The sequence below is a fragment of the Esox lucius genome, chromosome 5, assembly GCF_011004845.1.
Source record: "Esox lucius isolate fEsoLuc1 chromosome 5, fEsoLuc1.pri, whole genome shotgun sequence".
Lineage (NCBI taxonomy): Eukaryota > Metazoa > Chordata > Actinopteri > Esociformes > Esocidae > Esox > Esox lucius.
In genome coordinates, this window is record NC_047573.1 from 16,998,293 (window position 1) to 17,020,693 (window position 22,401).

At 41.3% G+C, this 22,401-nt stretch overlaps 3 protein-coding genes across 4 annotated transcripts; all 3 read left to right on the forward strand.

Annotated features, from left to right (window-relative positions):
* The first annotated feature begins 7 nt into the window (after window positions 1–7).
* On the forward strand, window positions 8–4,228 carry LOC105025075 (GTPase IMAP family member 4-like). 2 transcript variants are annotated; one of them, XM_020046868.2, is made up of 8 exons: window positions 8–185; window positions 502–579; window positions 770–820; window positions 966–1,016; window positions 1,177–1,227; window positions 1,392–1,454; window positions 1,816–1,854; window positions 3,096–4,228. In XM_020046868.2, exons 1-8 carry the CDS (start codon window positions 113–115, stop codon window positions 3,842–3,844), a joined length of 1,155 nt encoding a protein of 384 aa, XP_019902427.2. In that variant the 5' UTR covers window positions 8–112; the 3' UTR covers window positions 3,845–4,228. The 2 variants fall into 2 exon arrangements, with proteins under 2 accessions (XP_019902427.2, XP_010893807.2); XM_010895505.4 differs by lacking the exon at window positions 1,816–1,854 and having other exon boundaries at window positions 3,096–4,131.
* A 1,574-nt stretch (window positions 4,229–5,802) lies between these two features.
* On the forward strand, window positions 5,803–13,014 carry josd1 (Josephin domain containing 1). Its single transcript, XM_010895506.4, is given in 6 exon segments — window positions 5,803–6,056; window positions 6,521–7,203; window positions 7,205–7,357; window positions 7,474–7,602; window positions 10,062–10,256; window positions 11,186–13,014. Coding segments are annotated over 5 exon segments (738 nt in total). The 5' UTR covers window positions 5,803–6,056; window positions 6,521–7,045; the 3' UTR covers window positions 11,289–13,014.
* A 672-nt stretch (window positions 13,015–13,686) lies between these two features.
* cbx7b (chromobox homolog 7b) lies at window positions 13,687–19,413 on the forward strand. The gene is made up of 7 exons (XM_010895508.5): window positions 13,687–13,839; window positions 13,949–14,047; window positions 14,970–15,013; window positions 15,128–15,193; window positions 15,347–15,413; window positions 15,564–15,921; window positions 16,842–19,413. The coding sequence occupies exons 2-7, from the start codon at window positions 13,979–13,981 to the stop codon at window positions 17,039–17,041; spliced, it is 804 nt and encodes a 267-aa protein (XP_010893810.1). The 5' UTR covers window positions 13,687–13,839; window positions 13,949–13,978; the 3' UTR covers window positions 17,042–19,413.
* Window positions 19,414–22,401: the final 2,988 nt, after the last annotated feature.

Sequence of the window (22,401 nt, forward strand, 5' to 3'; positions counted from 1 at the left end):
GTTTTCATTAAAAACATCGTCTGGACAAGTACTCTTAGACCTCACAGTTAAGAACGTCTACGTGATAGGACGTGACAGTTTGGTTTTGGACGGACCAGGCTTACCTGTGAATATGGACCAGTGCGACTGTCGGTTAGACAGCGAGTGTACACAAACTTCGGCCGACTGCAGTGATGCTACAACAGGTAAGAGAGATTCACGTCGGTAGAATACTTGCTAATCCAACAACATCTTGTAAAACAAGATAATGTCACAAGACATTTCCGCCGTCAGTGTACCGTTTCGACCGGAGTTTGTTCTGATGTGGGAAATAGCAATACGTTCGCAGCTGGTTTTGTCATGTTTGAGTCTGAAATGTCTACAATAAAGCATGTACACTTCCCACGGTTTATGAAAGTAAGACTCCCTTTTTCCAAATGTTTTTGGGTTAAAAGTCAAGCCCCTGACAAGTAAACAACTTTGATTAGTTTTGGCCTTTTCCTTTTATCTCTCTACATGCAGATGTTTGGTTGGACTTCAACAGTGTTCTGACAGGAGCCCTGACTGTGTTGGGCTATCTTCTCTACCGATTCTCACAGGGTCAGTATAAACCTCAGCGATATTTTCAGAAAACTGTTTGAGTGTAGCAATGTTGTTTTATCATGTGATATACTGTCTCACCCCTGCAGTGGGGACTGTGGAACTGATTGCTTTAAAGTCGGTTAGTTTTGAATCTGTAAACACTGTTCCTTTGTTTTAATGCTATGTTATTTTGTATGTCTGGTTACAGCCCTCCCTGCTCTGATAAGATGGCCCATCCATATCTTCTGTACACTCACTGGTATCCTATCATGCCTGGGGTTGAACACGGGGTTGAACCTTGAACCCTATAGGCGTCAACATTTGTCTTAGTATTCTATCTTTCATTACACTGAATGTCATGATAAAATACTAATTTGAACATAAGACTATTCTCTCTGTTCAAGGTATGTCCCATCTGTGGGGTTGGGTGAGCCACCTGGCGGGGACTATTCGTAGTAAGTGCTGTCCCTAGCGCTCACTTGTGGTTATCTAATATGTTTACTAAACTTGTACAGGAATGCAGTAAATTAATCACTGCCCATCATAGATTTTAAGAAATCCAGAAGTAGAGAAATTGTTGTGGTAAATATGTTTTTAATTGTCTGTGTGTTTCAGGCTTGCAGTACTTATTGAAGGGGCTGTCAAATATTTGGAGGTTTATAGCTGGTGAGGCTACCCAGCTATGATTGATTGTCTTATTCTTGGAGTATTGTATGTATTTGTTTTTTTAGCCTTATTGAAATATCATTTATTCCCCTAACTTTGATTAATAACAAGCTGCTGTATATTTCTTAACTCTTTATGTTCTCTTGCTTTGAATATCCCCTCAGGTATACTAACAAGTGTGAAGCAGTGTGTGAGCTCTGTCAACAAAGTGAAACCTCGAACAAGAAGTGAGACTTATTAAAATGACCTTTTATTGTATGTATGTTTGCATGTGGAAGCATAGAATCCTACTGTTGGTGCAGACTCACTGTCAAAATGGAAAGCAGTCAGTGCTAACCTGCTTCAGTCATGGTAACTCCCTTAGAAACTACAAGGTAGGTTTTGTTTTCATCAAACGATAATCCATCAATGTGAATTGTGTAAAACTGAAGAGAACCTAATTGACTGAGCACAGAATACCTCCATATAAAGGGATATAAGAGGTCAGAGCTTGTTGTCACATTAATAACAGAGCGTGCGTGTCGTCCACTTGTCATGCTCTAAGTGGAATCAGCCAGACAACCGAACATCCCCCAATTTCATCCCCAGATCAAGATTTTATTGAAAAGAGCAGTCCGCTAAACAAGGGTAGGTACATATTTTGAGTTCACTTGACAGAACCAAGAACAAAGACCAGAGACATTCTTCATTGTCCTAACCCTAATTGTCATAGACAAAAGCTGAGCACAGTGTAACTGGACCGCTTTTTGTACCCAAATGTCAAGCACCACGCTCTACTACTTTGTGCTGTGGATTTGCATGCATTTTAAGTAAGCTAATTGGATAAACAATGTCTGGGATGTCATTTTTTGCATCAGAAGATTTGCAATAATGGTAAGACTTATTCAGTATGTGTTATCAGTATAGTTTTCAGCTGTATTTTGGCCCCCCCCCAAAAAAATTCTGATGTTTCCTAAATTCTGTTTGGTGCCCTTGAGAGCAGGATGTGAGAAACTGAGTGGAGTCTGTCTACCTGGACTGGTTAGGTGTGTGTGTGTGTGTGTGTGTGTGCGTGCGTGTGTGTGTGTGATAGGAAGTAGGGTTTGTACAGCAGGGAGACTTCAGTGCCCTTCTGAAGAATTTTCACCCTAGGTAATGTCCATGAATAAATGTCATTGTTGTTTATCAGTTTGGTCTTATAATCAAAATATCACATGAATAATATTTAATTACAGGTAAAATTGTACAAAGATTTTCTTTTTTATCAAGAAATAATTTTCTTTAAAAACGTGTGCCACAATTATTGGCAGCCTTGCAGTTAACACCTTGTGCACCCTCTCTAGCCAATATAACAACTGGTACTTGGAGTGAGTGTTGTCATATATCCCATGGCTCCCATGTCCTTAGCAAGCAAAACAGACCCACAATACCCTGAAAATCAGCACGTTCCACCACAGTGTTCACAAATGAACCTATTGACACCCTTTTTCCTCTCACTAGTTTGCATCCTGACTTAAATGTCTAAATCAATAGTATGTAAAAATGATTATAGATCAATGTTTTTTTTATATCTCCATTTTTCTGGCCTGCAAATATGTCAAAGAGAAATAAAATAAAAATTTGAGGCCATCCTTTGAATTATAAGTCTGTCCGTAAATCCAAAAAGGTTCGCCCACCCCTGCCATAAACATTCCTTTCCCCACTATAGACTGGGATTCAATGTCCAAATCTGCATTTCAAACATTGCCTCCGCTCTACCTGAAAAAGAAACGAATGAAAAAAGTCCTCTTACCACATCCCCAAACATTGTAAAGTATCAAAAATGGTGAGGCTGCCTAAAACTCTGTTCCACTTTATATGATTCACTCTAATGTACATTTATTTTCCAGTGCCTTTGAATGACAATTCCCCAGTCACAGATCACTCCATCAATCCTGGTCCCAGAGAGCCTGACCTGAGGCTCATCCTCATGGGACCTCCTGGTGGGGGTAAGACCTCCTTGGCTGAGACCCTACTGGGCTGCAGTCTCTCCCAGGTCGGGGGGTCCCTAGGTGCCGTCACAGAGTGTACCAGGCAAAAGGTTTTGGTGGACAGGAGGAAGCTGACAGTAATCGACACACCAGACCTCCTCGGTCCATCTCTGAGTGACCATAAGAGAGCCTGGGAGGCACTCCTCAGCCTGCAGCTTGCTAGCCCAGGCCCCCATGCCTTCCTGCTTGTTCTCAGAGCCCCTGGCTCTGGACAAGGGGTAGAGCATGACGCTGCCGTGACAACCAGGGCTCTCCTGGAACTAGTCGGGGAGGGGGCCTCCGGACACATTGTCGTTGTCCTCACCCATGCCGACTGTCTATCCCCGGGCTCCACGCTTGCACAGCTACTTGAGGATGATGCTGGAGGCATCAGGAGTGCTCTGTGTCTGTGTGGTCAGAGGGCGGAGCTGGTGGACAACAGCCCAGGCCGGCCTGTGGAGGAGAGAAGGAAGGACCTGGCAAGGGGCCTGCTAGAGAAACTGGCAGAGATGAGAGCGCTGAGGGGACACTACACCCATGAGCTGCAGAAGAGGGAGGACCGCTTCAAGAAGGAACTGCTGGCTGACATGGCCTCTGTGTTGGCGCTTAAACTTGGACAGAATCATTGAGAGAAAGAGACACAAGTGATGTTTCCATTAAATGGCCGATAATTTTCACGTTAGGATCGTAATATTTGCAAATATAGAAGATACGCAAATTTTCCCACCAGTGGTGTAACTTTTAGTGGAAATAATGAGTACACATCAGTTTTTCATTCACCTTTTCAAGTACCGAATAAAAATGTTTCCACCACTTAAACTCCACTGAACTTTTTGAAGTTTTATTTCAAGAAATGTTGTGTTAAATAGTTTGTTTGCTCAATCTGGTCTTTGCACCTGCTCTCAAGGTGTCATATCGCAAATATTAATGGTCTTATTAATATTCAAAAAAAGATTTATGATTGGAAAGGTGCTCATTTCTATACACTTTCACAGCCGTGGGGGAATGTCTGAATCTGACCCCAGGAGCTTCACTGAACATGTCACATAATGTATTGTCACTAAGTATGATGTCCCAGTTGTGATTAATTTGTTTGACTTGGACTGGTTCCTTGCTGTATCATGTAACAAAACAGGGCTTCAAGGCCTGTTCTTGTTTGCATTTCTGACAACGCTATTTATTTCTAAGTGACAGGGATCTGTTGCTGCAAGTTGCTGCCTCATTGAACATTCAAAAACTTTCAGGACATCTATCCACTAATCCAAAGTGTGGAACCTTTTTCTGTCTATGAGGTCTGTGCCTCTGGGATTCCTACATTAGATGGTGTGTGTGTTTGAGCAGGCTGGTACACAAGATTTTTATACACAAGGCTGGTACACAAGTTTTAATCCATGGAGATGCAAAATAAATCTAAACCATGTATACCACATGTAAGACACCACATCACTTTTTACAGCTCCAATTACATTGGTAACCGGTTCGTAAGTACAATAAGCCATCTCTGTAGGTGGTGATATACAGCCAATACACAGTGCCGTGAAAAAGTATTCCCCCTTCCTGTTTTCCTCTTTTATTGCATAGATCTTTAACCACTGAATTATTTCAGATCTACACACAAAATGCTATATACAACCAAAATAAATCAAGTAAACACTGTGAATACATTATAATTTTATTGATTTATGAAAACAGTTCGCCAACACCGATTGGCTCACTGTGAAAAAGTAATTTTGCCCCTGAATTTATAACTCCTGCCACCATAGCAGCAACAACTACAACCGTTTTGAAAAGCCCCAAATGTATAGTATATTGCTTGGAAAATAAAAACATGCGTGAAGAAAAGTATGATTCTTTTGCATCTTTATATTTTCTTTATATAAAATTATGCACATTCTTATTCGCTGATGTGAGTAGTCTGTTTCTTTCAATTAAGGGTTCACTATAGAGGTTTTGATACTTTTGGAGACACTACAACTAGAAATGTTGTCGAAATGTGAAGAAGCTGTTGCCCTTTGACCTAAGGAAGCGTAGAGGGAGAATGAGCTAATGAGACTTTATTCATTGCTGTGTTCGAGAGCAATAATGTGTATAATCAGATTTATCGATTCACATAAAAATAACGAGTCATTACTTAGGATACAATTTGGGTTGTATATCATTCATTTGGAGAGGTCATCTACAGATATTTTAGATTCTCAACCATTGTTAGGCAAATATAAGACAAATAGTGTTTTTAGTATGAAATTAGCAAGTTTTCACGAATTTGATCATGTAATTAATTCTATTAAAAATGTCAGGGATATGAATCTGAAAGGCCTGACGTACGGGGATTCTCTTTCATGGGGTTTCTGGGCCATGTTCAGATTCGTAAAACGTTTTGTATGAATTAAAACGTTACATATATTAAAGAAATAAAGATGTTATTAGTCATTTCACATGTTAAAAAACTGATTTGTTCTACGTAGTATGTTTTTTCTGAACGTTACAGAACGTGAAAATATAACGCAGCTTGTGTGCCCGAATTCGCAGTCGATAATATTGAAGGCAATTATTGTTTGATAAATGAAACATCTGACACAGTGAACATGTCCAAACTAAATTCTATGGTTTCATCTTTGGTTTCGCATTCTCAAGGGAGGGTCTATAGGTCTTTTACTCTATGACAAGCAAACAAGCGAATGACGTTTTGCGCATGCTCATGGATAGATATGGAGCTACAAGGAAAAAGTGCTGAAGACAAAGGACTAAAAAAAAACAGGAAAAGAGGTTAAACGATTAATTTCACAAGGATTATGACAACCTTACTACAGTAGTATCGCATGAAGATACTATCACACTAAGGTACGTGGCAACGGAAACATCGACGAAATATGAAGGGTTTCGCATGCACGCTTACGCTATCAAACGAGTCGCACGTACAGCTATACAGCTGTAGCTGCCAGAAATACAATCTCAGGTTATTTAGCTAACTATATGCAGATGCCTACTCTACTGTATTTCAGCTATAGTGATCTGGATATTATATATTTCGTTTATGTCACTTGTGTAACAGACTACTAAATACCAAGACTGTCTTGTGTCTGTTGTCTTATGTTGCCACACGACTGCCTTTTTTATCCAGTCAGCTGCTATAGAAATGTTTACCCAGTAGAAATGTCTTCCTTCCTGCTGACCAATGTTGGGGGAAAAAACATTAGAACATTACCTGGTTATCCACATCTTGTTCGTTTATCATGACAAATATTGATATTCTTGATGACAGCCTTTACATTTATTTTAAATTATTTTTGATTCTCTTTCATAAGGATAATCATCTCTACACGTCACTGAGCCTCCTGTGTCCCTCACCTCGCTTCCAGGGGAACTAAATCTTTATGGTGGAACCTTGGCTCTTTGGTCTCTTTAGAAATGGAAAGAACTTGTAAGCTCTAGTGACACTTGAGGTGCTAAAAGAAAAGTCACAAGGACCGACATCACAATGGATGAAGTTGAAAAAAGAGAAACATACCTTTGCTCCTCTTGGTAGTTTTTGTTTTATCACAGAACCTTGTGGTTCATCAACTTGTTTTTTCACAACCGGAATGTCAGTGATTACACTCTTGTGATTCAGTCTAGGCCTCCTCACTCCATTGTCTTCTTTTTGTTTTCCCCCGTTAGCTTTTTATTTTTTTTTATCTCTTTGTCTCTTTTGAAACGGAAGGTATATCTGAAGCGATCCTCGTCAGCATCGACCAGTAACCCACTTCCCCACTCCCCTTGCCATACGCACGCTGCTCCAGCAGCTGAGATGTTGCCGTGGCGACGGTAGCCATGTCCATGTAGTGACAGTGATGGGGAGTGCTCCATGTTCTGGGAAGGGGAGAGGGGGAGGGGGGCTGCAAGACCTGGGCTGTATGCCATGGAAGCTGAGCAAGCAGAAAGGGGTATTGGTGGCTGCTGAAGTGGGGGGAGGTACTGGTGGAGGGGGGGGAGGAGAGGTTGGAACCGGGGGAACATGATCTCTCGACCCCTCCAGCCTCGCCGCCACCGCCCATCTACCATGAGAAGCAGCGGCGGGAGCTGTGTGCTTTGCACGCACTCAATAATGTCTTCCAGGACGGTGCAGCGTTTAGCAAGGAAACACTGCAGGACATCTATCAGAGGTGAGTGCTAGGGTTGCCCCCTCCCCTGCCCCTGCATCATTACCCTTTTCACATTTTCTCTCTTCAATTCCTCGCGGTTTCTCCTGTCACTCATTATCTCATTCTTCTCTCACCAGACTCTCTCCTGGCACTCTGGTAACCCCACACAAGAAAAGCATGCTGGGAAATGGGAACTATGACGTGAATGTCATTATGGCCGCCTTGCAGACCCGAGGTTTTGAGGCTGTCTGGTGGGATAAAAGAAGGTAGGTACCTTTGTTCTTATCAAACCGAGGTGGTATACTTAGATCCAAGGGTTTAAAATACACGACACAAGTGTTGTAAGCACTGCCTGAGCCATGAGACCAAAGCAGAATGCTCACTCATACATCATCAACTGTCAATCAGCTCAGACCTGCTTCATTTAGTTTCCTTTAATCATGGGCAGTATGATGTTGTGTGGGCGGGTGCTTTGCTGATCTCACTGTTGTGAACAGAGTACCGCATGGTGGGGGTGGGGTTATGGTATGGGCGGGAATCCGCTTACAAAAACGAGCAGAATTGCATTTTGTCAGTGTAGATTTGATTGCACAGAGATACCGCGATGAGTCCCTGATGACCACTGTTGTGCCACTCAGCCGCCATCACCCCCTGTTTTAGAAGGATCTGGGTGCCGTTCCTGGAATGTGCTGTCTCTTCCATGGCTTTCATACTCACCAGGCGTCACCCATGGAGCATATGTGGGATTATTCTCTAGGTCGACGTGCATGACAGTGTCCAGTTTTCTCCAATATCCAGCAACTTCATACAGTCGCTGAAGAGGGGTGGGATCATATTCCACAGGCCAAATAAACAGCTTGATTAACTTTATGTGAAGGAAATGTCACATTACACCAGAAGAATGGTGGTCTGAGCACATACTGACCGGTTCTCTGATTCATGCCTGTTTCAAGGTATCGATGACCAAGAGATACGGTCATGTGAAATTCAAGGATTAGGGCCTAATGACAAATTGACTGCTTTCCTTACTTCAGCTGCAACACAATAAAATAGTTTTAATGGTGGCATCTTGCGTTTATATTTTTGCTCAGTGCACATACCGTAATATTCTAATGCAGATAACGTTCAGAAAATGAGTGTAATTTTCTTATTTGTGTCCCGGCAGGGAGGCTGTAGAACTATGGGAATGGCTTGCACATGATTGCAAAATTACTTTCAAGACAGGAGAAATACATTTAGTAAAACTTGTTTCATTTGGTTTTACTTCACTTGTTTCTCTAACTTTTTCTAAATCATTATCATGTACACACATTTGCATTACACACACATTATTCTTTCAAAAATTATTTAGGCTCTGTCCAGGTGTATACATTTTCCATGGTAAGCTTGGCATTCTGTATTCTTGGTTAATGTCTTATTCAAAGACTAATTCGTCACGAAGTGCGAGGCACTGGTTTCCTCTAGAATTCTACGTAGGTCTTGATAAATATTTTATTTAGAAAAGTCTTACTCAATGTTAACCATACCCATACCATGATTCAGCTACCACAATGCCTGAAAGTAGGAAAACAATGCTTTGCAGGTAGTGCACAAAATGTATTACATTTTGTGGAGTCAGTAAAATGTGGTTGATCAAGCCATTCTCAATAACAAAATAACTTCCTATTACATAATGACCAATGGCTTCATGAAATCCCTGAGCAGCAGTGCTGTAATCATCCACAGCATAATCATTAACCTGACCATATTTCAAGAGGCACCTCCTTTCTTTTTTGTTATTACAGATCAATCAATCGCTGTCCTTATTTGTGAGCCTTCAAAAAGCACTCGGGTGTTTTCAATCATTTCTGACTTGCTATCTGGTTGTAATGCGTGCCATGTTCAATGAGTTCGCAAGCCAACATTATAACTTATTTTCTATAGAGCAATCGTAATTTTTTATGTCACCCTATGTTTTATGTAATGAAGGGGGTGAATACATTCAGTCAACTGTGCAATGAATAACAAACAACAGTAATGAATATCAGTAACATGGCTTTACAATACACAGGGACCATCACCAATGTGTCGGAGTAGGGGGTGGTTTATGCGAGTGTAGCTAGTAGGCACTGTTAATAGCACAGTCTGACAACAGAGGTCTTGTTTTTTAATGAGGCAATTCTATTACAGCTTGACCTTTCAATATTTGGAAAGGAGTTATACAGGGTACAATTAAATGGGGAAACAGGTAAGGATAAATTGACTAAGCAACAGGATTGATAAAAATCAGTAATGTAATCTTTATAAAAATCTTTATTAAAAAAAACATGTGGCGTGGAGTGGTCCAGTAGTCTGGGCCTCTGCTGCTGCCTGGGTCTAGCTCTCTGACTTTCCCAACATACCAATACAAAATCTATATTATTACCATCCCAAGTCTTGGAAATAATGAATAATTGTTGAACTCTGCCAGTGGTGTGTTTCACTACCAACGATAAGAACATTTGAAAGGGAATCCGTTTTTGGGGGGATTATTTGTTATTAAGATGTGGGCAAAAAATGAGACAAGCTAGCTTTCTTTATTATGTTAGCGAAGAAAACAAAACTCTGCTGATGGCCCTTGAATGGGTGGAGGATTGGCCTGGCTGTTGCAGTGACTTACTGACATGGGCACAGACAGACCTATTGAAACAGCCTGACAAGCGACCTACACAAGTCAATGTGTAACTGATGTGAGGTGTTCCTGCAGGGATGTCAGCAGTATTGCTCTGTCCAATGTGACCGGCTTCATCCTGAATGTCCCATCCAACCTGCGCTGGGGTCTGCTGCGTCTGCCGCTCAAACGCCAACACTGGATAGGGGTGCGTGAGGTGGGCGGGGTCTACTACAACCTTGACTCCAAGCTACGCAGCCCACACCCCATCGGAGACCCTGACGAGCTCAGGTACTGTGTGTGTCCGTTTGTGATCCATGTCTGTGTGTACATGTGGGCTCATAATGTCCCTGGTAGGTCCCAACTGGTAGGTCCCAACTGGTAGGTCCCAACTGGTAGGTCCCAACTGGTAGGTCCCAACTGGTAGGTCCCAACTAGGAAGGAGGAGTATTCAATCACCTCTCTGTGTTTGGAGTTGTTCCCCTGAAACGTTTCCCTAATGTATTTGGGTGTTGCGGAGAAAACTTCTCATCACTAGTCATTGACTAGTGTATCATCCAAATGTAAAGCATCTAAAAACAAATGTCACTAAACCACTCTCTTTCAACATATAAAAATAAAACCTCAGCGTCTCTGAATTATCACTTCACTTCAGCAATTTTAATAAATAGTGTGCCATCTGTTTGAAAAACAAAATATGCCTATATGGATTTATTAGAAGAGAGGGTCCTTTTTATAGATTTCTTTATTTTGCGAGACATCATTGAGAATGGGATTCTACTGATGTAATGAGTTAGTTTTAGAGAGAATTACCTGTACATGCTTCGACACTTTTAAAATACTTAATGGCCAAGTTATGACATGGCAAAATGTACGAACAATTTTTTAGATGGGGTTTTGACCACAAGAACAGAGAGTGAATCTAAGGCCACATGTAAAACAGGCTAAACCTTTTCTTGATTGACCCTCAAGACCATCCGTATTTTACGTTTACATTGTGGAACGGCTAAGTATGGACGTTTCCACTAGAGGGAGCCACATCAGACTACAACACTGGTTTATCCTTCGGTTGCATGGACACAATCCACATTGCTGATTGACTGTTTTATTACACATTGGCCCATCATGGGAAAAATGGCCAAAAGTTTGGCTCTACTATTACATAATAAATAACATGCTGACATTTGCTTATTCCTATCTATTGATTCTCCACCCAATAGGAAGTTCCTGCGTCACCAGCTGAGAGGGAAGAACTGTGAGCTCCTGTTGGTGGTGTCGGAAGAGGTGGAGGTCCACCAAACATGGAGGTCAGATAGCTGTTGAGTGCCCGCCAACTTTTTCACTACCGGATGAAACTTTTCCCAGTTGTTGCTCAGGATAACAGGCGTGGTCCAATCAGGTTCAGACTGAAGAGCAGGTGGGGTTGTGCTCAGTCATTGACACAGATGCACACTGGCCAGACATACTGTTTTTGTTTACACACCCATTGCTGGACTCTTGCTGATGAGACTGGAAGCGATGAAGGAAACGGACGCATACAGCGAGGTCACAGAGAAATAACACTACACAACAGTCCGACTTCTGAACGTTATGTTTGGGATTCAAATTTGTTTATATAAGACTATTTTTCAATGATACTTTAGATTTGTTTTGTGTTTGTTTCTGTTTCCAATTGTGAGAGGTGGGTGACTGCGCGACGGTACCAGTTCCACACTCTCCCTCCACCCATGTACTGTATATTCACTGATGTGTCTTCATGTTACTCTTTCCTCTATTCTACCTATTGTTCTCTGTTCTACTGTGACTGTACATCTCTTTACCTCAGTCTCTCTTCCTCTGATGTCACTGCTCACAATTCTCTCTTCCGCCCCCCCCCCCCCAAAAAACAACAAACTAAAGTTTGCACCGAGTTAACGATGACCACAGGCAATGGAGAGCCAAGCACCCCCCCTCTCCATAGTGTCAGCTCTGAATCATGTTTTCTAGTTAGCACAGCAGCACCTGAGCATTTGTAGCCGTTTTAGCCTTCCACCCTGTTTCTGTCTTCAACTTAGAACTCCTCATAGCCTTAGCATTGTTAGCTTCAGGTTTTCACAATTGGCTAGATGCAGTACTGTTGCATGGGGGAGCCAGGAACTTTTCTTGATCAGGTGACCTGAACCGGAAAAGCCACAAACCTGTGTAATATGCTGTATAATGAGTGCCCAAAGTTTTTCTGGTTTGATTTTGTGGTTAGGAAAATTGACCATGGATAAGTAATTGTCTGGAAATATCCACCTGCCAAATATACAGACTTATATTATCCAGTGTTTACACTCCTGAAAATACACAGATGTTAGATTTCGATCTTTTGGAAGATGCCTTGGTCATGGCTGAAATATTCAGTGCAGAGAGTTAGGAAAGTTGGTTTATTGAGAGGTTAAATGAAGTAAGAAGGAAAAGACAGTAAAGGTACGGTTAATGTAGTGATGGAAAGTGAAAGTATGTCCAGTCGATATGTAAAAGTGAAAGTTAGAAGAATGACATGAATCCAGCCAGATAAGTGTTTTTTTTTAACAGCAGCCGTTCGAGAGATTTGTTTTTGTTGGTTGATAGATGTTTATCATCTGAACAAAATATTGTGTACAATTGAAGACTTGATAAGGCCTTAACTTGTTTACAGAGAAAGCAGTCATTATTCTCTACCTAAAGAGGGGTTCATTTTGCTCCTTGTGGGCTCAATCCCAATAGCTTTCCTATTCACCTGAGCATCCAATCACACTATTTAATTTAACTGGTAATAATCATTTGCATACATCACTAATCAAACAGATGAGGTTACTGAACTGAGGCTACCTGTGGGGGACTTCAGGGTAGGGAAACCATACTGGAAGGTAAAACATTCCTTCACTAATCATGTTGTTTGGAAATGAAACTCAGATGTTACATAGTGGACTTTGCCATGACAATCCCACCCAACATATCCCTTCTATTAAAGGGTCCTGGTTGTGTTACTGTTTTCTCTTGTTTTTCACGGAAATAAAATGCTTGTAATGGCACTTTATGTATACTTTTTGTGAGGATATGGTGTAATTTCTTGATTGACTTTTTTGTTGGAATTTGGAAGGAAAATATATATACAGCTCATTTACAATGAATGGGCCTAGAGTTAGCTACTTTTATTTAATTCCAAAGTTACGATAATAGTTTGGCAACTACTAAGACTAAAAAAATTATAATAATGCAGAAACAAACAATTGCAATAACACAAGTTGTACTGTACAACTAATAGGTGTGTAATAAAAATCTACTGCTACTATATAATTGATAACATGATAGACCTATAAACTATACATATCATTTACAGTATTAAAAATGTATCTTTACATTGTGAAGTTAATTAGTTGACACAAACTGCGAAAAGCTGTATCTTAAATTCAGCTGTATCTTTAAATGTAATCATTTAAATTCCCTGATTTTTAAAGGTAAACGTTTTCATTTATTTGATACTTTGTATCTGAAAGATTTATTCCAACGTCTTTAAAGGCTACACTTTCGTGTGGGTCCTATCTTTAGTTGTTAATTTATGAAGGGACATGTTGATACAGCGAAAAAGAGATTGGTACCAGTGATTTTGCTTCTTATCCTGCTACTGATTGTGTCATCTGCGTGCGCGATCCCATGTTCTTCCAGTTTCGAGCTGACAGCGTTGGTTTGACCCTAGAACGTAGAGCGCGCATTGGACGCGCGTTTGGAAGCACGTGAACGCGCCAAGCAGTGCAGATGTGTCGCAGATTTGAGAAGTCACTGTACGTACGGAAAGATCTGGCACAAGGAAGTGGAAGAGAGAAATTCACCTCCAACTAAAACGAAAACAAAGTATTTCGAGAGCGAGGTTCGGGGAGGAGTATACCGCGGCACCTACATATTTATCCTTCCTTGTGCAGTTACTTTGTAACGGAGAGCTGAACTAACAGCGTTTATTCTAATTTCTACTGGTTTAGTATATTTCAAAGAGCGAGGAGAACATTCACATGGAGCTGTCAGCGATTGGTGAACAAGTGTTTGCTGTGGAATCAATAATCAAGAAAAGAGTTAGAAAGGTAAGATTATCATATTGGAAATAAAATGCATGTTCCATAAGTAGGCATGACGTTACGTAATTTGGATAATATCCATTCTAGGGGAGGCTAGCATAAAGTACGTAACGAAGCTTGCTACATTGTAAAGCACTTGTACACCAGAACCCTGTTATATAAACAGTATCCACTGATAAACACATAAGGGGGCGTGAGTGTGGGGAGTATCCCTTTAACATAACGTGCAGCGTGTTGCCATTGCTTTACAGTATAGTGAGGGTGCCAGCTGACGAGAATTAAAAATAATGTTCATATCGGAACCGAAAGCTTGACCTCAACTGTTTGCGCTGGCAGAAGAAATAGAACATTACAGGTTATACAATTATTGCGCATTTGTGTACACGTGTTTTTTAATGGAGAAAATGACAGTCATTTGTGAAGAGCATTTTTTAGCACAAAAAATGACAGATACAGGTTTGTAGGTTATTAGGGCGCAAAACGCGCCGGCCTCTTTCCATATACGTTAATTCATACATTTAGCCTACTATGTCTAAATTCAGTCAAACGCGAATGTTAGTATATAAGCAGAATATCTTATTGTTCAAATTAACGCACAGACTGGTCTTAGGTGGTGTATAAACACAGTCGACTAGCAGTGCGCTTGGTGAGAATTCAGTCACCAGTGCCTATGTGCGATGACGTCATGCCATCTAGGAGCTGTCAAAGCCGAGAAGCTATGGAATAACGTCACATGAAATGACTTCCCAGTAATGGCCTGATGACACATTGTAAATGCCAAGACATACATTTACAGGATGTCAAAGTTAATTAATGGATTCCTATCTCTGTGCTTGGAGTAGAGACAGTTAGCATAGCAACATCATCAACATCCACCCACACACTCCTATTTAATACTGATGCTTGTTTCCAACGTTTTGTGTCACAGGGAAACGTGGAATATCTGTTGAAGTGGAAGGGATGGCCCCCAAAGTGAGTATCATTCCTATGATATCATCATATCCAGTAGTCTATGACCATGAGTCATGCAGACTATTATAGGATGGATGAGGACTGGTAACCACAGCGATGTCTTTTTCTCTACAGATACAGTACATGGGAACCAGAGGAGCACATCTTGGACCAGCGGCTGGTGCAGGCATATGAGGAGAAGTAAGTTCGAGAGACACTTCATGCAATCTATAAGGTGTATTACATATAGGTCTTATATGGCTAATTATCATAGTACTATAGTAGTGGGTAAGTAACAATACACTGAACCATTATAGTAGTTGTTTGTATTGACTAATCTTACCATTTCACCAGAGAGCAGAAGGACAGAGCTCTAGGGTACCGGAAGAGAGGAACCAAAGGAAAAAGACTATTAGTACAGGTGGGATATAATAATAATTATTATTATTTTAAAAACCTTTACTTCTATCTAATAGAGGGAGGAGTGGGTTGGCATGCTTAGTAAAGTGAAAACTATCTTTGAGAGACCTGGCTACTCCATAAGACCTCTTTATTATTCACCTCTCTATAGAATACTATTTACACTATGGATCTCCGGAGCGCACACAAGACTCCAGAGAAGCCTCCAGCACGCCTACGTCTCTCCCTAACCCGCTCGCTGGACTCCGAGGCTGAGGACCCGACCTACGGCGCCTGTAGGCGTAGTGTGCATCCCCGCATGGTTCACCGCAAAAACAAACCCAGGAGGTCACAGTTTGTGTGTCTGGCCTCCCCCGCTGGTTCCCCTCCCCCTACGCAGGACCCCACACACGAGGACTGGGGAAGTAGGGAGGAGGAATGTGACGAGGACATGGAGGAAGAGGAGGAGGCAGGAAGTCAACAGGAGGAGTTTGAGCGAGACACAGAGATATGCAGCAGCATTCTCAATGGTAAGGGAGTCAAACTGGCATCGGTGTAGACCTGGAAACGGCTGTGTTTGTGCGTGTCAGGCCGTGAATTGATACAATGCGTATATAATAAGGTATACTAGATGGTAGTGTAGCTCCCGTGCTCTGACAAGTAATAAGTCAGTGGAGACCTCCACCTTCCCAAAGCATTCTGCACCATCACGGTACAGCCATGTGCCAAAACGTATTTGTCCCAGAACCCTCCTTTATGTGAGGTATGTAAGACAGAGGGGATGGTGTGTTATAGCTTGTCCTTCTTCACTAACCTACACACCTGGGTCCTTGGAGATCCTCTTCTGGAGACCCCTGTGGAGACATTATCCTGGGAGTTTCAGAGGCCGTAACCGCGCCGAAGCCTGAACACTTTTCTTACTGTCTCATTTCAGAAGAAAAATGTGTCCTGATGTTTTGAAGTTAGACAGTTACATAATCCCACGGCATATGACAAAAACAGATGGCTCATATGGCATAAACATATGGTTCAGTGAATTGGCAAACTCACTACATTTAGAGAGAATTGGATACTTGATCATTGTTAGATGTTATCCTTTGTGGGGTGAAGCTGAATGTAAAAAAAACTGAAATAAGAAAGGTTTCAATTTTCCTCACACAGCCCCTACATGTCAAACATCCTGTTAGAACGCAACTAGGCTATGTATGGCCTAAAGGCCATGTACTCTCTTTAGTCTTCTGTCAGTCTCTGACAGCCTGTTGATAATATCAGAAATGGATGATAAATGAGATAAACAATCTCTGTCACCATGAGAAGGTAACCCCTAACCCTTAACGACAACAATCCAATCAAAGCTCTCTTACCCTCTGTCTTTTCTCCCCTCGTCCTCTTTCCTCTCTCTCTCTCTTTCTCTCTCTTTTTCACCCTCCCATCTCTTTCCCCTCCATAGGGCAGGATAGAGCAGAAGATTGGAGTTCTGTGATTGGCTCGGAGGAAGTGACTGGGTCAGAGAGGTCGGACGTTTGGAGCCCAGTGATTGGTCCAGGGGAAGTGACAGTGACTGACGTCACCATCAACTCTCTCACAGTGACTTTCAGAGAAGCCCTGGTGGCCAAAGGCTTCTTCAGAGGCTGGGGCTTAGAGTTCTGAAACACACAGCAGGAACACACCGATAGAATGGGGTCTGGTAACACTTATGTAGAAAGAAAGAAGGGGACAGAGAAAGGGGGAGAGAGAGGGAGAGAGGGGCAGTGTTGGTAGAGTTGTATCTTCATTGTCTGTTTGGACTTTGTGACTTCACTTTTTCCTCATCCCTGTAGCCTACTTTACTTTTTGGCCTAGTGTGTGTGACCATTGTCAATACTAATTTCCTATTTCATTTAATAGGCATACTGTAGTGCAGTGGTTCCCAACCAGGGGCATTAGGACCCATGGAGGTTCATGGCCAAGACTCACGAGACCATAGGCTAACTGATAAATTGGAAATGCCTCTGGGGTAGTCAGTACAGGTACATTTTGGTAGGTGTTAAAGTTACCAGAAAATGTTGGGAACCACGGCTGTAGAGTCTAGTGCAGTGGCTCTAAAATGCTCCGCAGGGATCCAGACTCTTTCCATGTATTTGAACTGGTCCAGAGCTTCCACACCGGATTCCAGTTGTCTACCAGTCATCAAGCAATTGATTAGTGAAGCTCGGCAACAAAGTTGTGGAATGTATGGTACCCCCTGACGGCAGGCTTGAGAACCACCGGTGTAGTGTCCAGTATATACAACATAGAAATACATGTATCCACAGTATACTGTGAACCATCGGCCTATACCACAAAAACTGGTTTTATCCCCTGCATCTGGACTGTTATTATTATATTAACATGTGGCTTAGGGTCTTGCAATGATTTAGAAATCCTCTGCAAGGTGATTTAATCAGCCTGCATGCCTTTCTCCTCTCCCATCTGACTGCATACAGATACTCAAGAGTTGGTTTCTCACTGAAGCGCCCCGTGCAACACATCCAGTGTAAACTTACCTTAAAGGTCCAATTCAGCTGTTTTTAGTCTCAAAATGAAATTGGAATTTCTAGGTGAAAATCTAATTACTTATTGTGATTGTTTTCAATTAAAATGATTTGAGTGGAAAGATTAATGTCTTCCCAACAAAGAGTAATTTCTGAAGCAAGAATCTGAAATTACCTTTTGTTAGGGAACTATATCTATATCAATCTATATCTATATATAGGCATTTTAGTGCATTTTATGACAGGAAATAAAGAGAGATTTGTTGAAAGGGCAGTGGGATGGATATAAACCCATGTGCACAGGAGGCAATGTTTGGATCACCTTAGGCCAAGGAACTCTCTATCTTATCAGTCTATTAACTAACTTAAAGCCTGGTGAGGTCACCAGGTAGGTACAATCTCCAGTCCACCAAACATGCAGAATTTCAGACGGTCTTATCAAACAGCTCCATAACTTAAACGGCCATCGTTTCCAAAATGTCAGAGTATAATTCCAATATCATATTGGAATTATACTGCATATAAAACACTGTAAACATTTCTTATTGACTGCACTGGGACTTTAAATGTGGAATCAACACTCTAAACAAAGCGGACTTGGTAAAAGTCTGTTCTGTTCGAATTGCACTGTATTTAGATGATGTGTCATCTTGTGGAATCTTCATGGTTGCCTCCCATTGGTCAATGGCTGCTGTTTATCCTACTCCAAGCTGAGACTGATGGGATAGTGATTTGTGACTCAGTAAAATTCTCTCTGTGACCACAATGCAGTAGGGATTTATGGAAGTGCCTGATGTTATTGTTTCTGTAGAGCTTTTACTGCTTGTACACATGCGTCTACAAGCACATGCACGTACACGCGCGTGCGTGCATCCGCGTGCGTATACACACACACACACACACACACACACACACACAGAAACTCAAAGATAAGAATGCAACACTAACTGCGCCCCTCTTTTTGGATGTTTATTCATCTTAATCTTTAGGCTTGAAGTAAGAGGTATGCCAGGGAGGGGAGAAATATACTGAGAAAGAGAGTATTGTGTATTTCTAGTCCTTATTTTTCTATATCAATTTGTATTTATTCTTTGAATTAGAATCCTTGTGTATTAGTAAATGCAGAGGAACTAACTGAACAGTTTTTTTTATACTCTGTAGTTTTGATGACTTTATGAACTGATGATGTAGCCATGTCAATGCTCATATTTGATATTATTGCAAAATGTGGTTGGTTGCTTCTGCTGCTGCTGCTTAAATATTGACTGCTGAGCAAAGAAATGTTGCACTTTATGGCTTATGGTTTAATCTGAAGTTATGTAATGAATCTACAAAAAAAATCCAGTTTATAGTCAGTCAGTGTCAAAAGCTAGTTATCCATCCAATAACAACAGATTATGTGAATTTAGAAAAGTATGCATAAAGAAATATGCAAATTATTCCACCAATGGTTTCCATCAAACAGACTTGTTGCAGATAAAAGCAAATAAAAATACAAAAAAATCACTGTTTCCTTTGCATTTTCAACTCTGTTTTGTAAAAAAATTTACTAAACCAAACCATTACATACCCATTGTTCCTGTCCCACTCTGGTCATAGACACTCTTGCCAACAACTCAGTTATTTGTGGTATTTCTTAGACAATTAAAATCAATCAAAATCACTCTGAAGTTGTGGGCAAAAACTTAAAGAAAACAGTGTCAGTATGACAATTAAAGCTAATCTACAGTTGCTCACAAAAGTATACACAATATATATTTTTCCACATTTTTATTCCATTATCAAATGAAATGAAAATGGTTTTTATTAGGAGTCTGATCACAATAGATAACCCTAACCCATCTTTGTTAAAGTGATATGAATTTAAAACGCCTCGGTGTCCCCCCAGAAGAGCTGGAGGAAGTGTCTGGGGAGAGGGATGTCTGGGCATCTCTGCTTAGACTGCTGCTCCCCACAAATTTTGACCATTCTTCTTTGCAAAATTGCTCAAGCTCCGTCAAGCTGGGTGGGGACCTTTATGACAGCTCTTTCCACATACACCGATAACATTAATATAATATCCTTTATAGTATTATGACCGCTGACAGGTGATGTGAATAACACTGATAATCTGGTTATCATGGCACCTGTCAGTGGGTGGGATATATTGGGCAACAAGTAAACTTTCTGTCCTCAAAGTTGATGTGTTAGAATCAGGAAAAATGGGCAAGCATAAGGATCTGAGCGACTTTGAAAAGGGCCAAATTGTGATGGCTAGACAACTGGGTCAGAGCATCTCCAAAACTGCAGCCCTTGTGGGGTGTTCCCTGTCTGCAGTGGTCAGTACCTATCAAAACTTGTCCAAGGAAGCTAAAGCGGATAACCGGCGACAGGGTCATGGGTGGCCGAGGCTCATTGATGCACGTGGGGAGCGAATGCTGGCCCGTGTGGTCCAATCCAACAGACAAGTTACTGTAGTTCAAATTGCTGAAAAAGTGAATACTGGTACTAATAGAAAGGTGTCACAACACACAGTTTGTTATGTATGGGGCTGGGTAGCCGCAGACCAGTCAGGGTACCCATTCTGACCTCTGTCCACTGCTGAAAGCACCTACAATAAGCATGTGAGCATCAGAACTAGACCATGGAGCAATGGAAGAATTTGTCCTGGTCTGATGAATCACATTTCCTTTTACATCAAGTGGATGGCTGAGTGCGTGTGCGTCGCTTACCTGGAGAACACATGGCACCAGGATGCACTATGGGAAGGAAGCAAGCTGGTGGAGGCAGTGTGATGTTTTGGGCAATGTTCTGCTGGGAAACCTTGGGTCCTGCCATTCATGTGGATGTTACTTTGACACGTACCACTTACCTAAGCATTGTTGCAGACCATGTGCACACTGTCATGGCAACGGGGGTTTCATGATGGCATTGGCCTCTTTCAGCAGGATAATGTGTCCTGCCACAAAGCAAAAATGGTTCAGGAATGGTTTGAGGAACACAACAACGACTTCAAGGTGTTGACCTGGCTTCCAAATTCCCCAGATCTCAATCCTATCAAGCATCTGTGGGATGTGCTGGACAAACATGTCCGATTCATGGAGGCCCCACCTCGCAACTTACAGAACTTAAAAGATCTGTTGCTAACGTCTTGGTGCCAGATATCATAGCACACAATAATGTGTAGGAGGACCTACACATTATTAGGCAGGTGGTCATAATGGTATGGCTGATCGGTGTATTCTCAATTGGAGTGAGGTCAAGGATTTGACTGGACCACTCCAGGACACTGACCTTTTTGTTTTCATGCCACACCAGTGTGTCTTTGGCAACATGTTTGGCGTTGTTCTGTGGGAATATGAACCTTCTCCCAAGTCATTTGCAGATGTCAGTAGGTTTGCCCTCTAGCTTTACAAGCTTTCCTGGCCTTAATGCAGAGACTTATCTCAATAGCCTCACTGTACAGATTAGGTTCTCAGGATGATGTGTAATGTTTTTTTAAGTATAACTTAAAAGCACTCAGCCTATTTTTGCAATATGCACACTACAGAATATTCAGTTTTTGAGGCCTGTTCTTGACGGATTCCCAGTTGCCACATTTTTCTCTCCCTTTGTTAATAATGGACTTTACTATGCTCTGGGGATTTTCAATGCCTTAGAAACTTTGTTATATCCCATACCTGAACCAACTGTGTGATCTCCCAGAGACAGGTGTATTTAACCTGAAGTCATTAGAGCCATTATACCTGAAGTGAAATACCTTAATTGAACACAGATGTGCTACATTCACCTAATTACGTTGCATGAAATCTCATTCAGGTGTCACATCTAAGGAGGTGAATACTTATAAGCAATTTTTTTCTGTTTTATATTTGTAGATAATTTAGCACTATTCGCAGAATTTATTCTGGTTTTCACTTGGAATATTTCATGTTGTTCAGTGGCAAAATCACCAGAAAAGACAATAGGAAGATACATAGATGAAGAGAGCAGCCATTCTTTTTTCAGGTCCCAGGTAGGGGTTAGAGCATCTGACCAATACGTGTAATGTTTCTAGGTGGAATCTCCTGCCATTCGTTCCCTGAGTAAGGCCGGTTAACTCTAATTTACTGATCCCATGTCAAATGAGAATGTTTTTAGTCGTACTTACATACTAAAATCTGGGTAAAAAAGCTGGAATATAATTTGTCGAATTTTGAGGTCCACTGTATTTAAATAGATTACAGTCCACGTTTTGGAAAATTATAATGTGTTTTATTTGAATGTTTTTATCTTCATCAAGGCCAAAACTTGGAGATGATTGTCCTTGCCTCATGTAATTGTATGCTTTTGGCCAGGTGGTTAATGAAATTATAATTTGTTCTACACTGACTTGTTAAATAGTGGTGAAAAATCTTTATTCCATTTTTTGTGTGTGTTAACAGCACAAGGTTACATGCATCACACAGAGATCTCCAGAAGTACATGGCCAGTGAATTCTTTTTTGGCTCTGTATTTGAGCACTTTGGACTAGACACT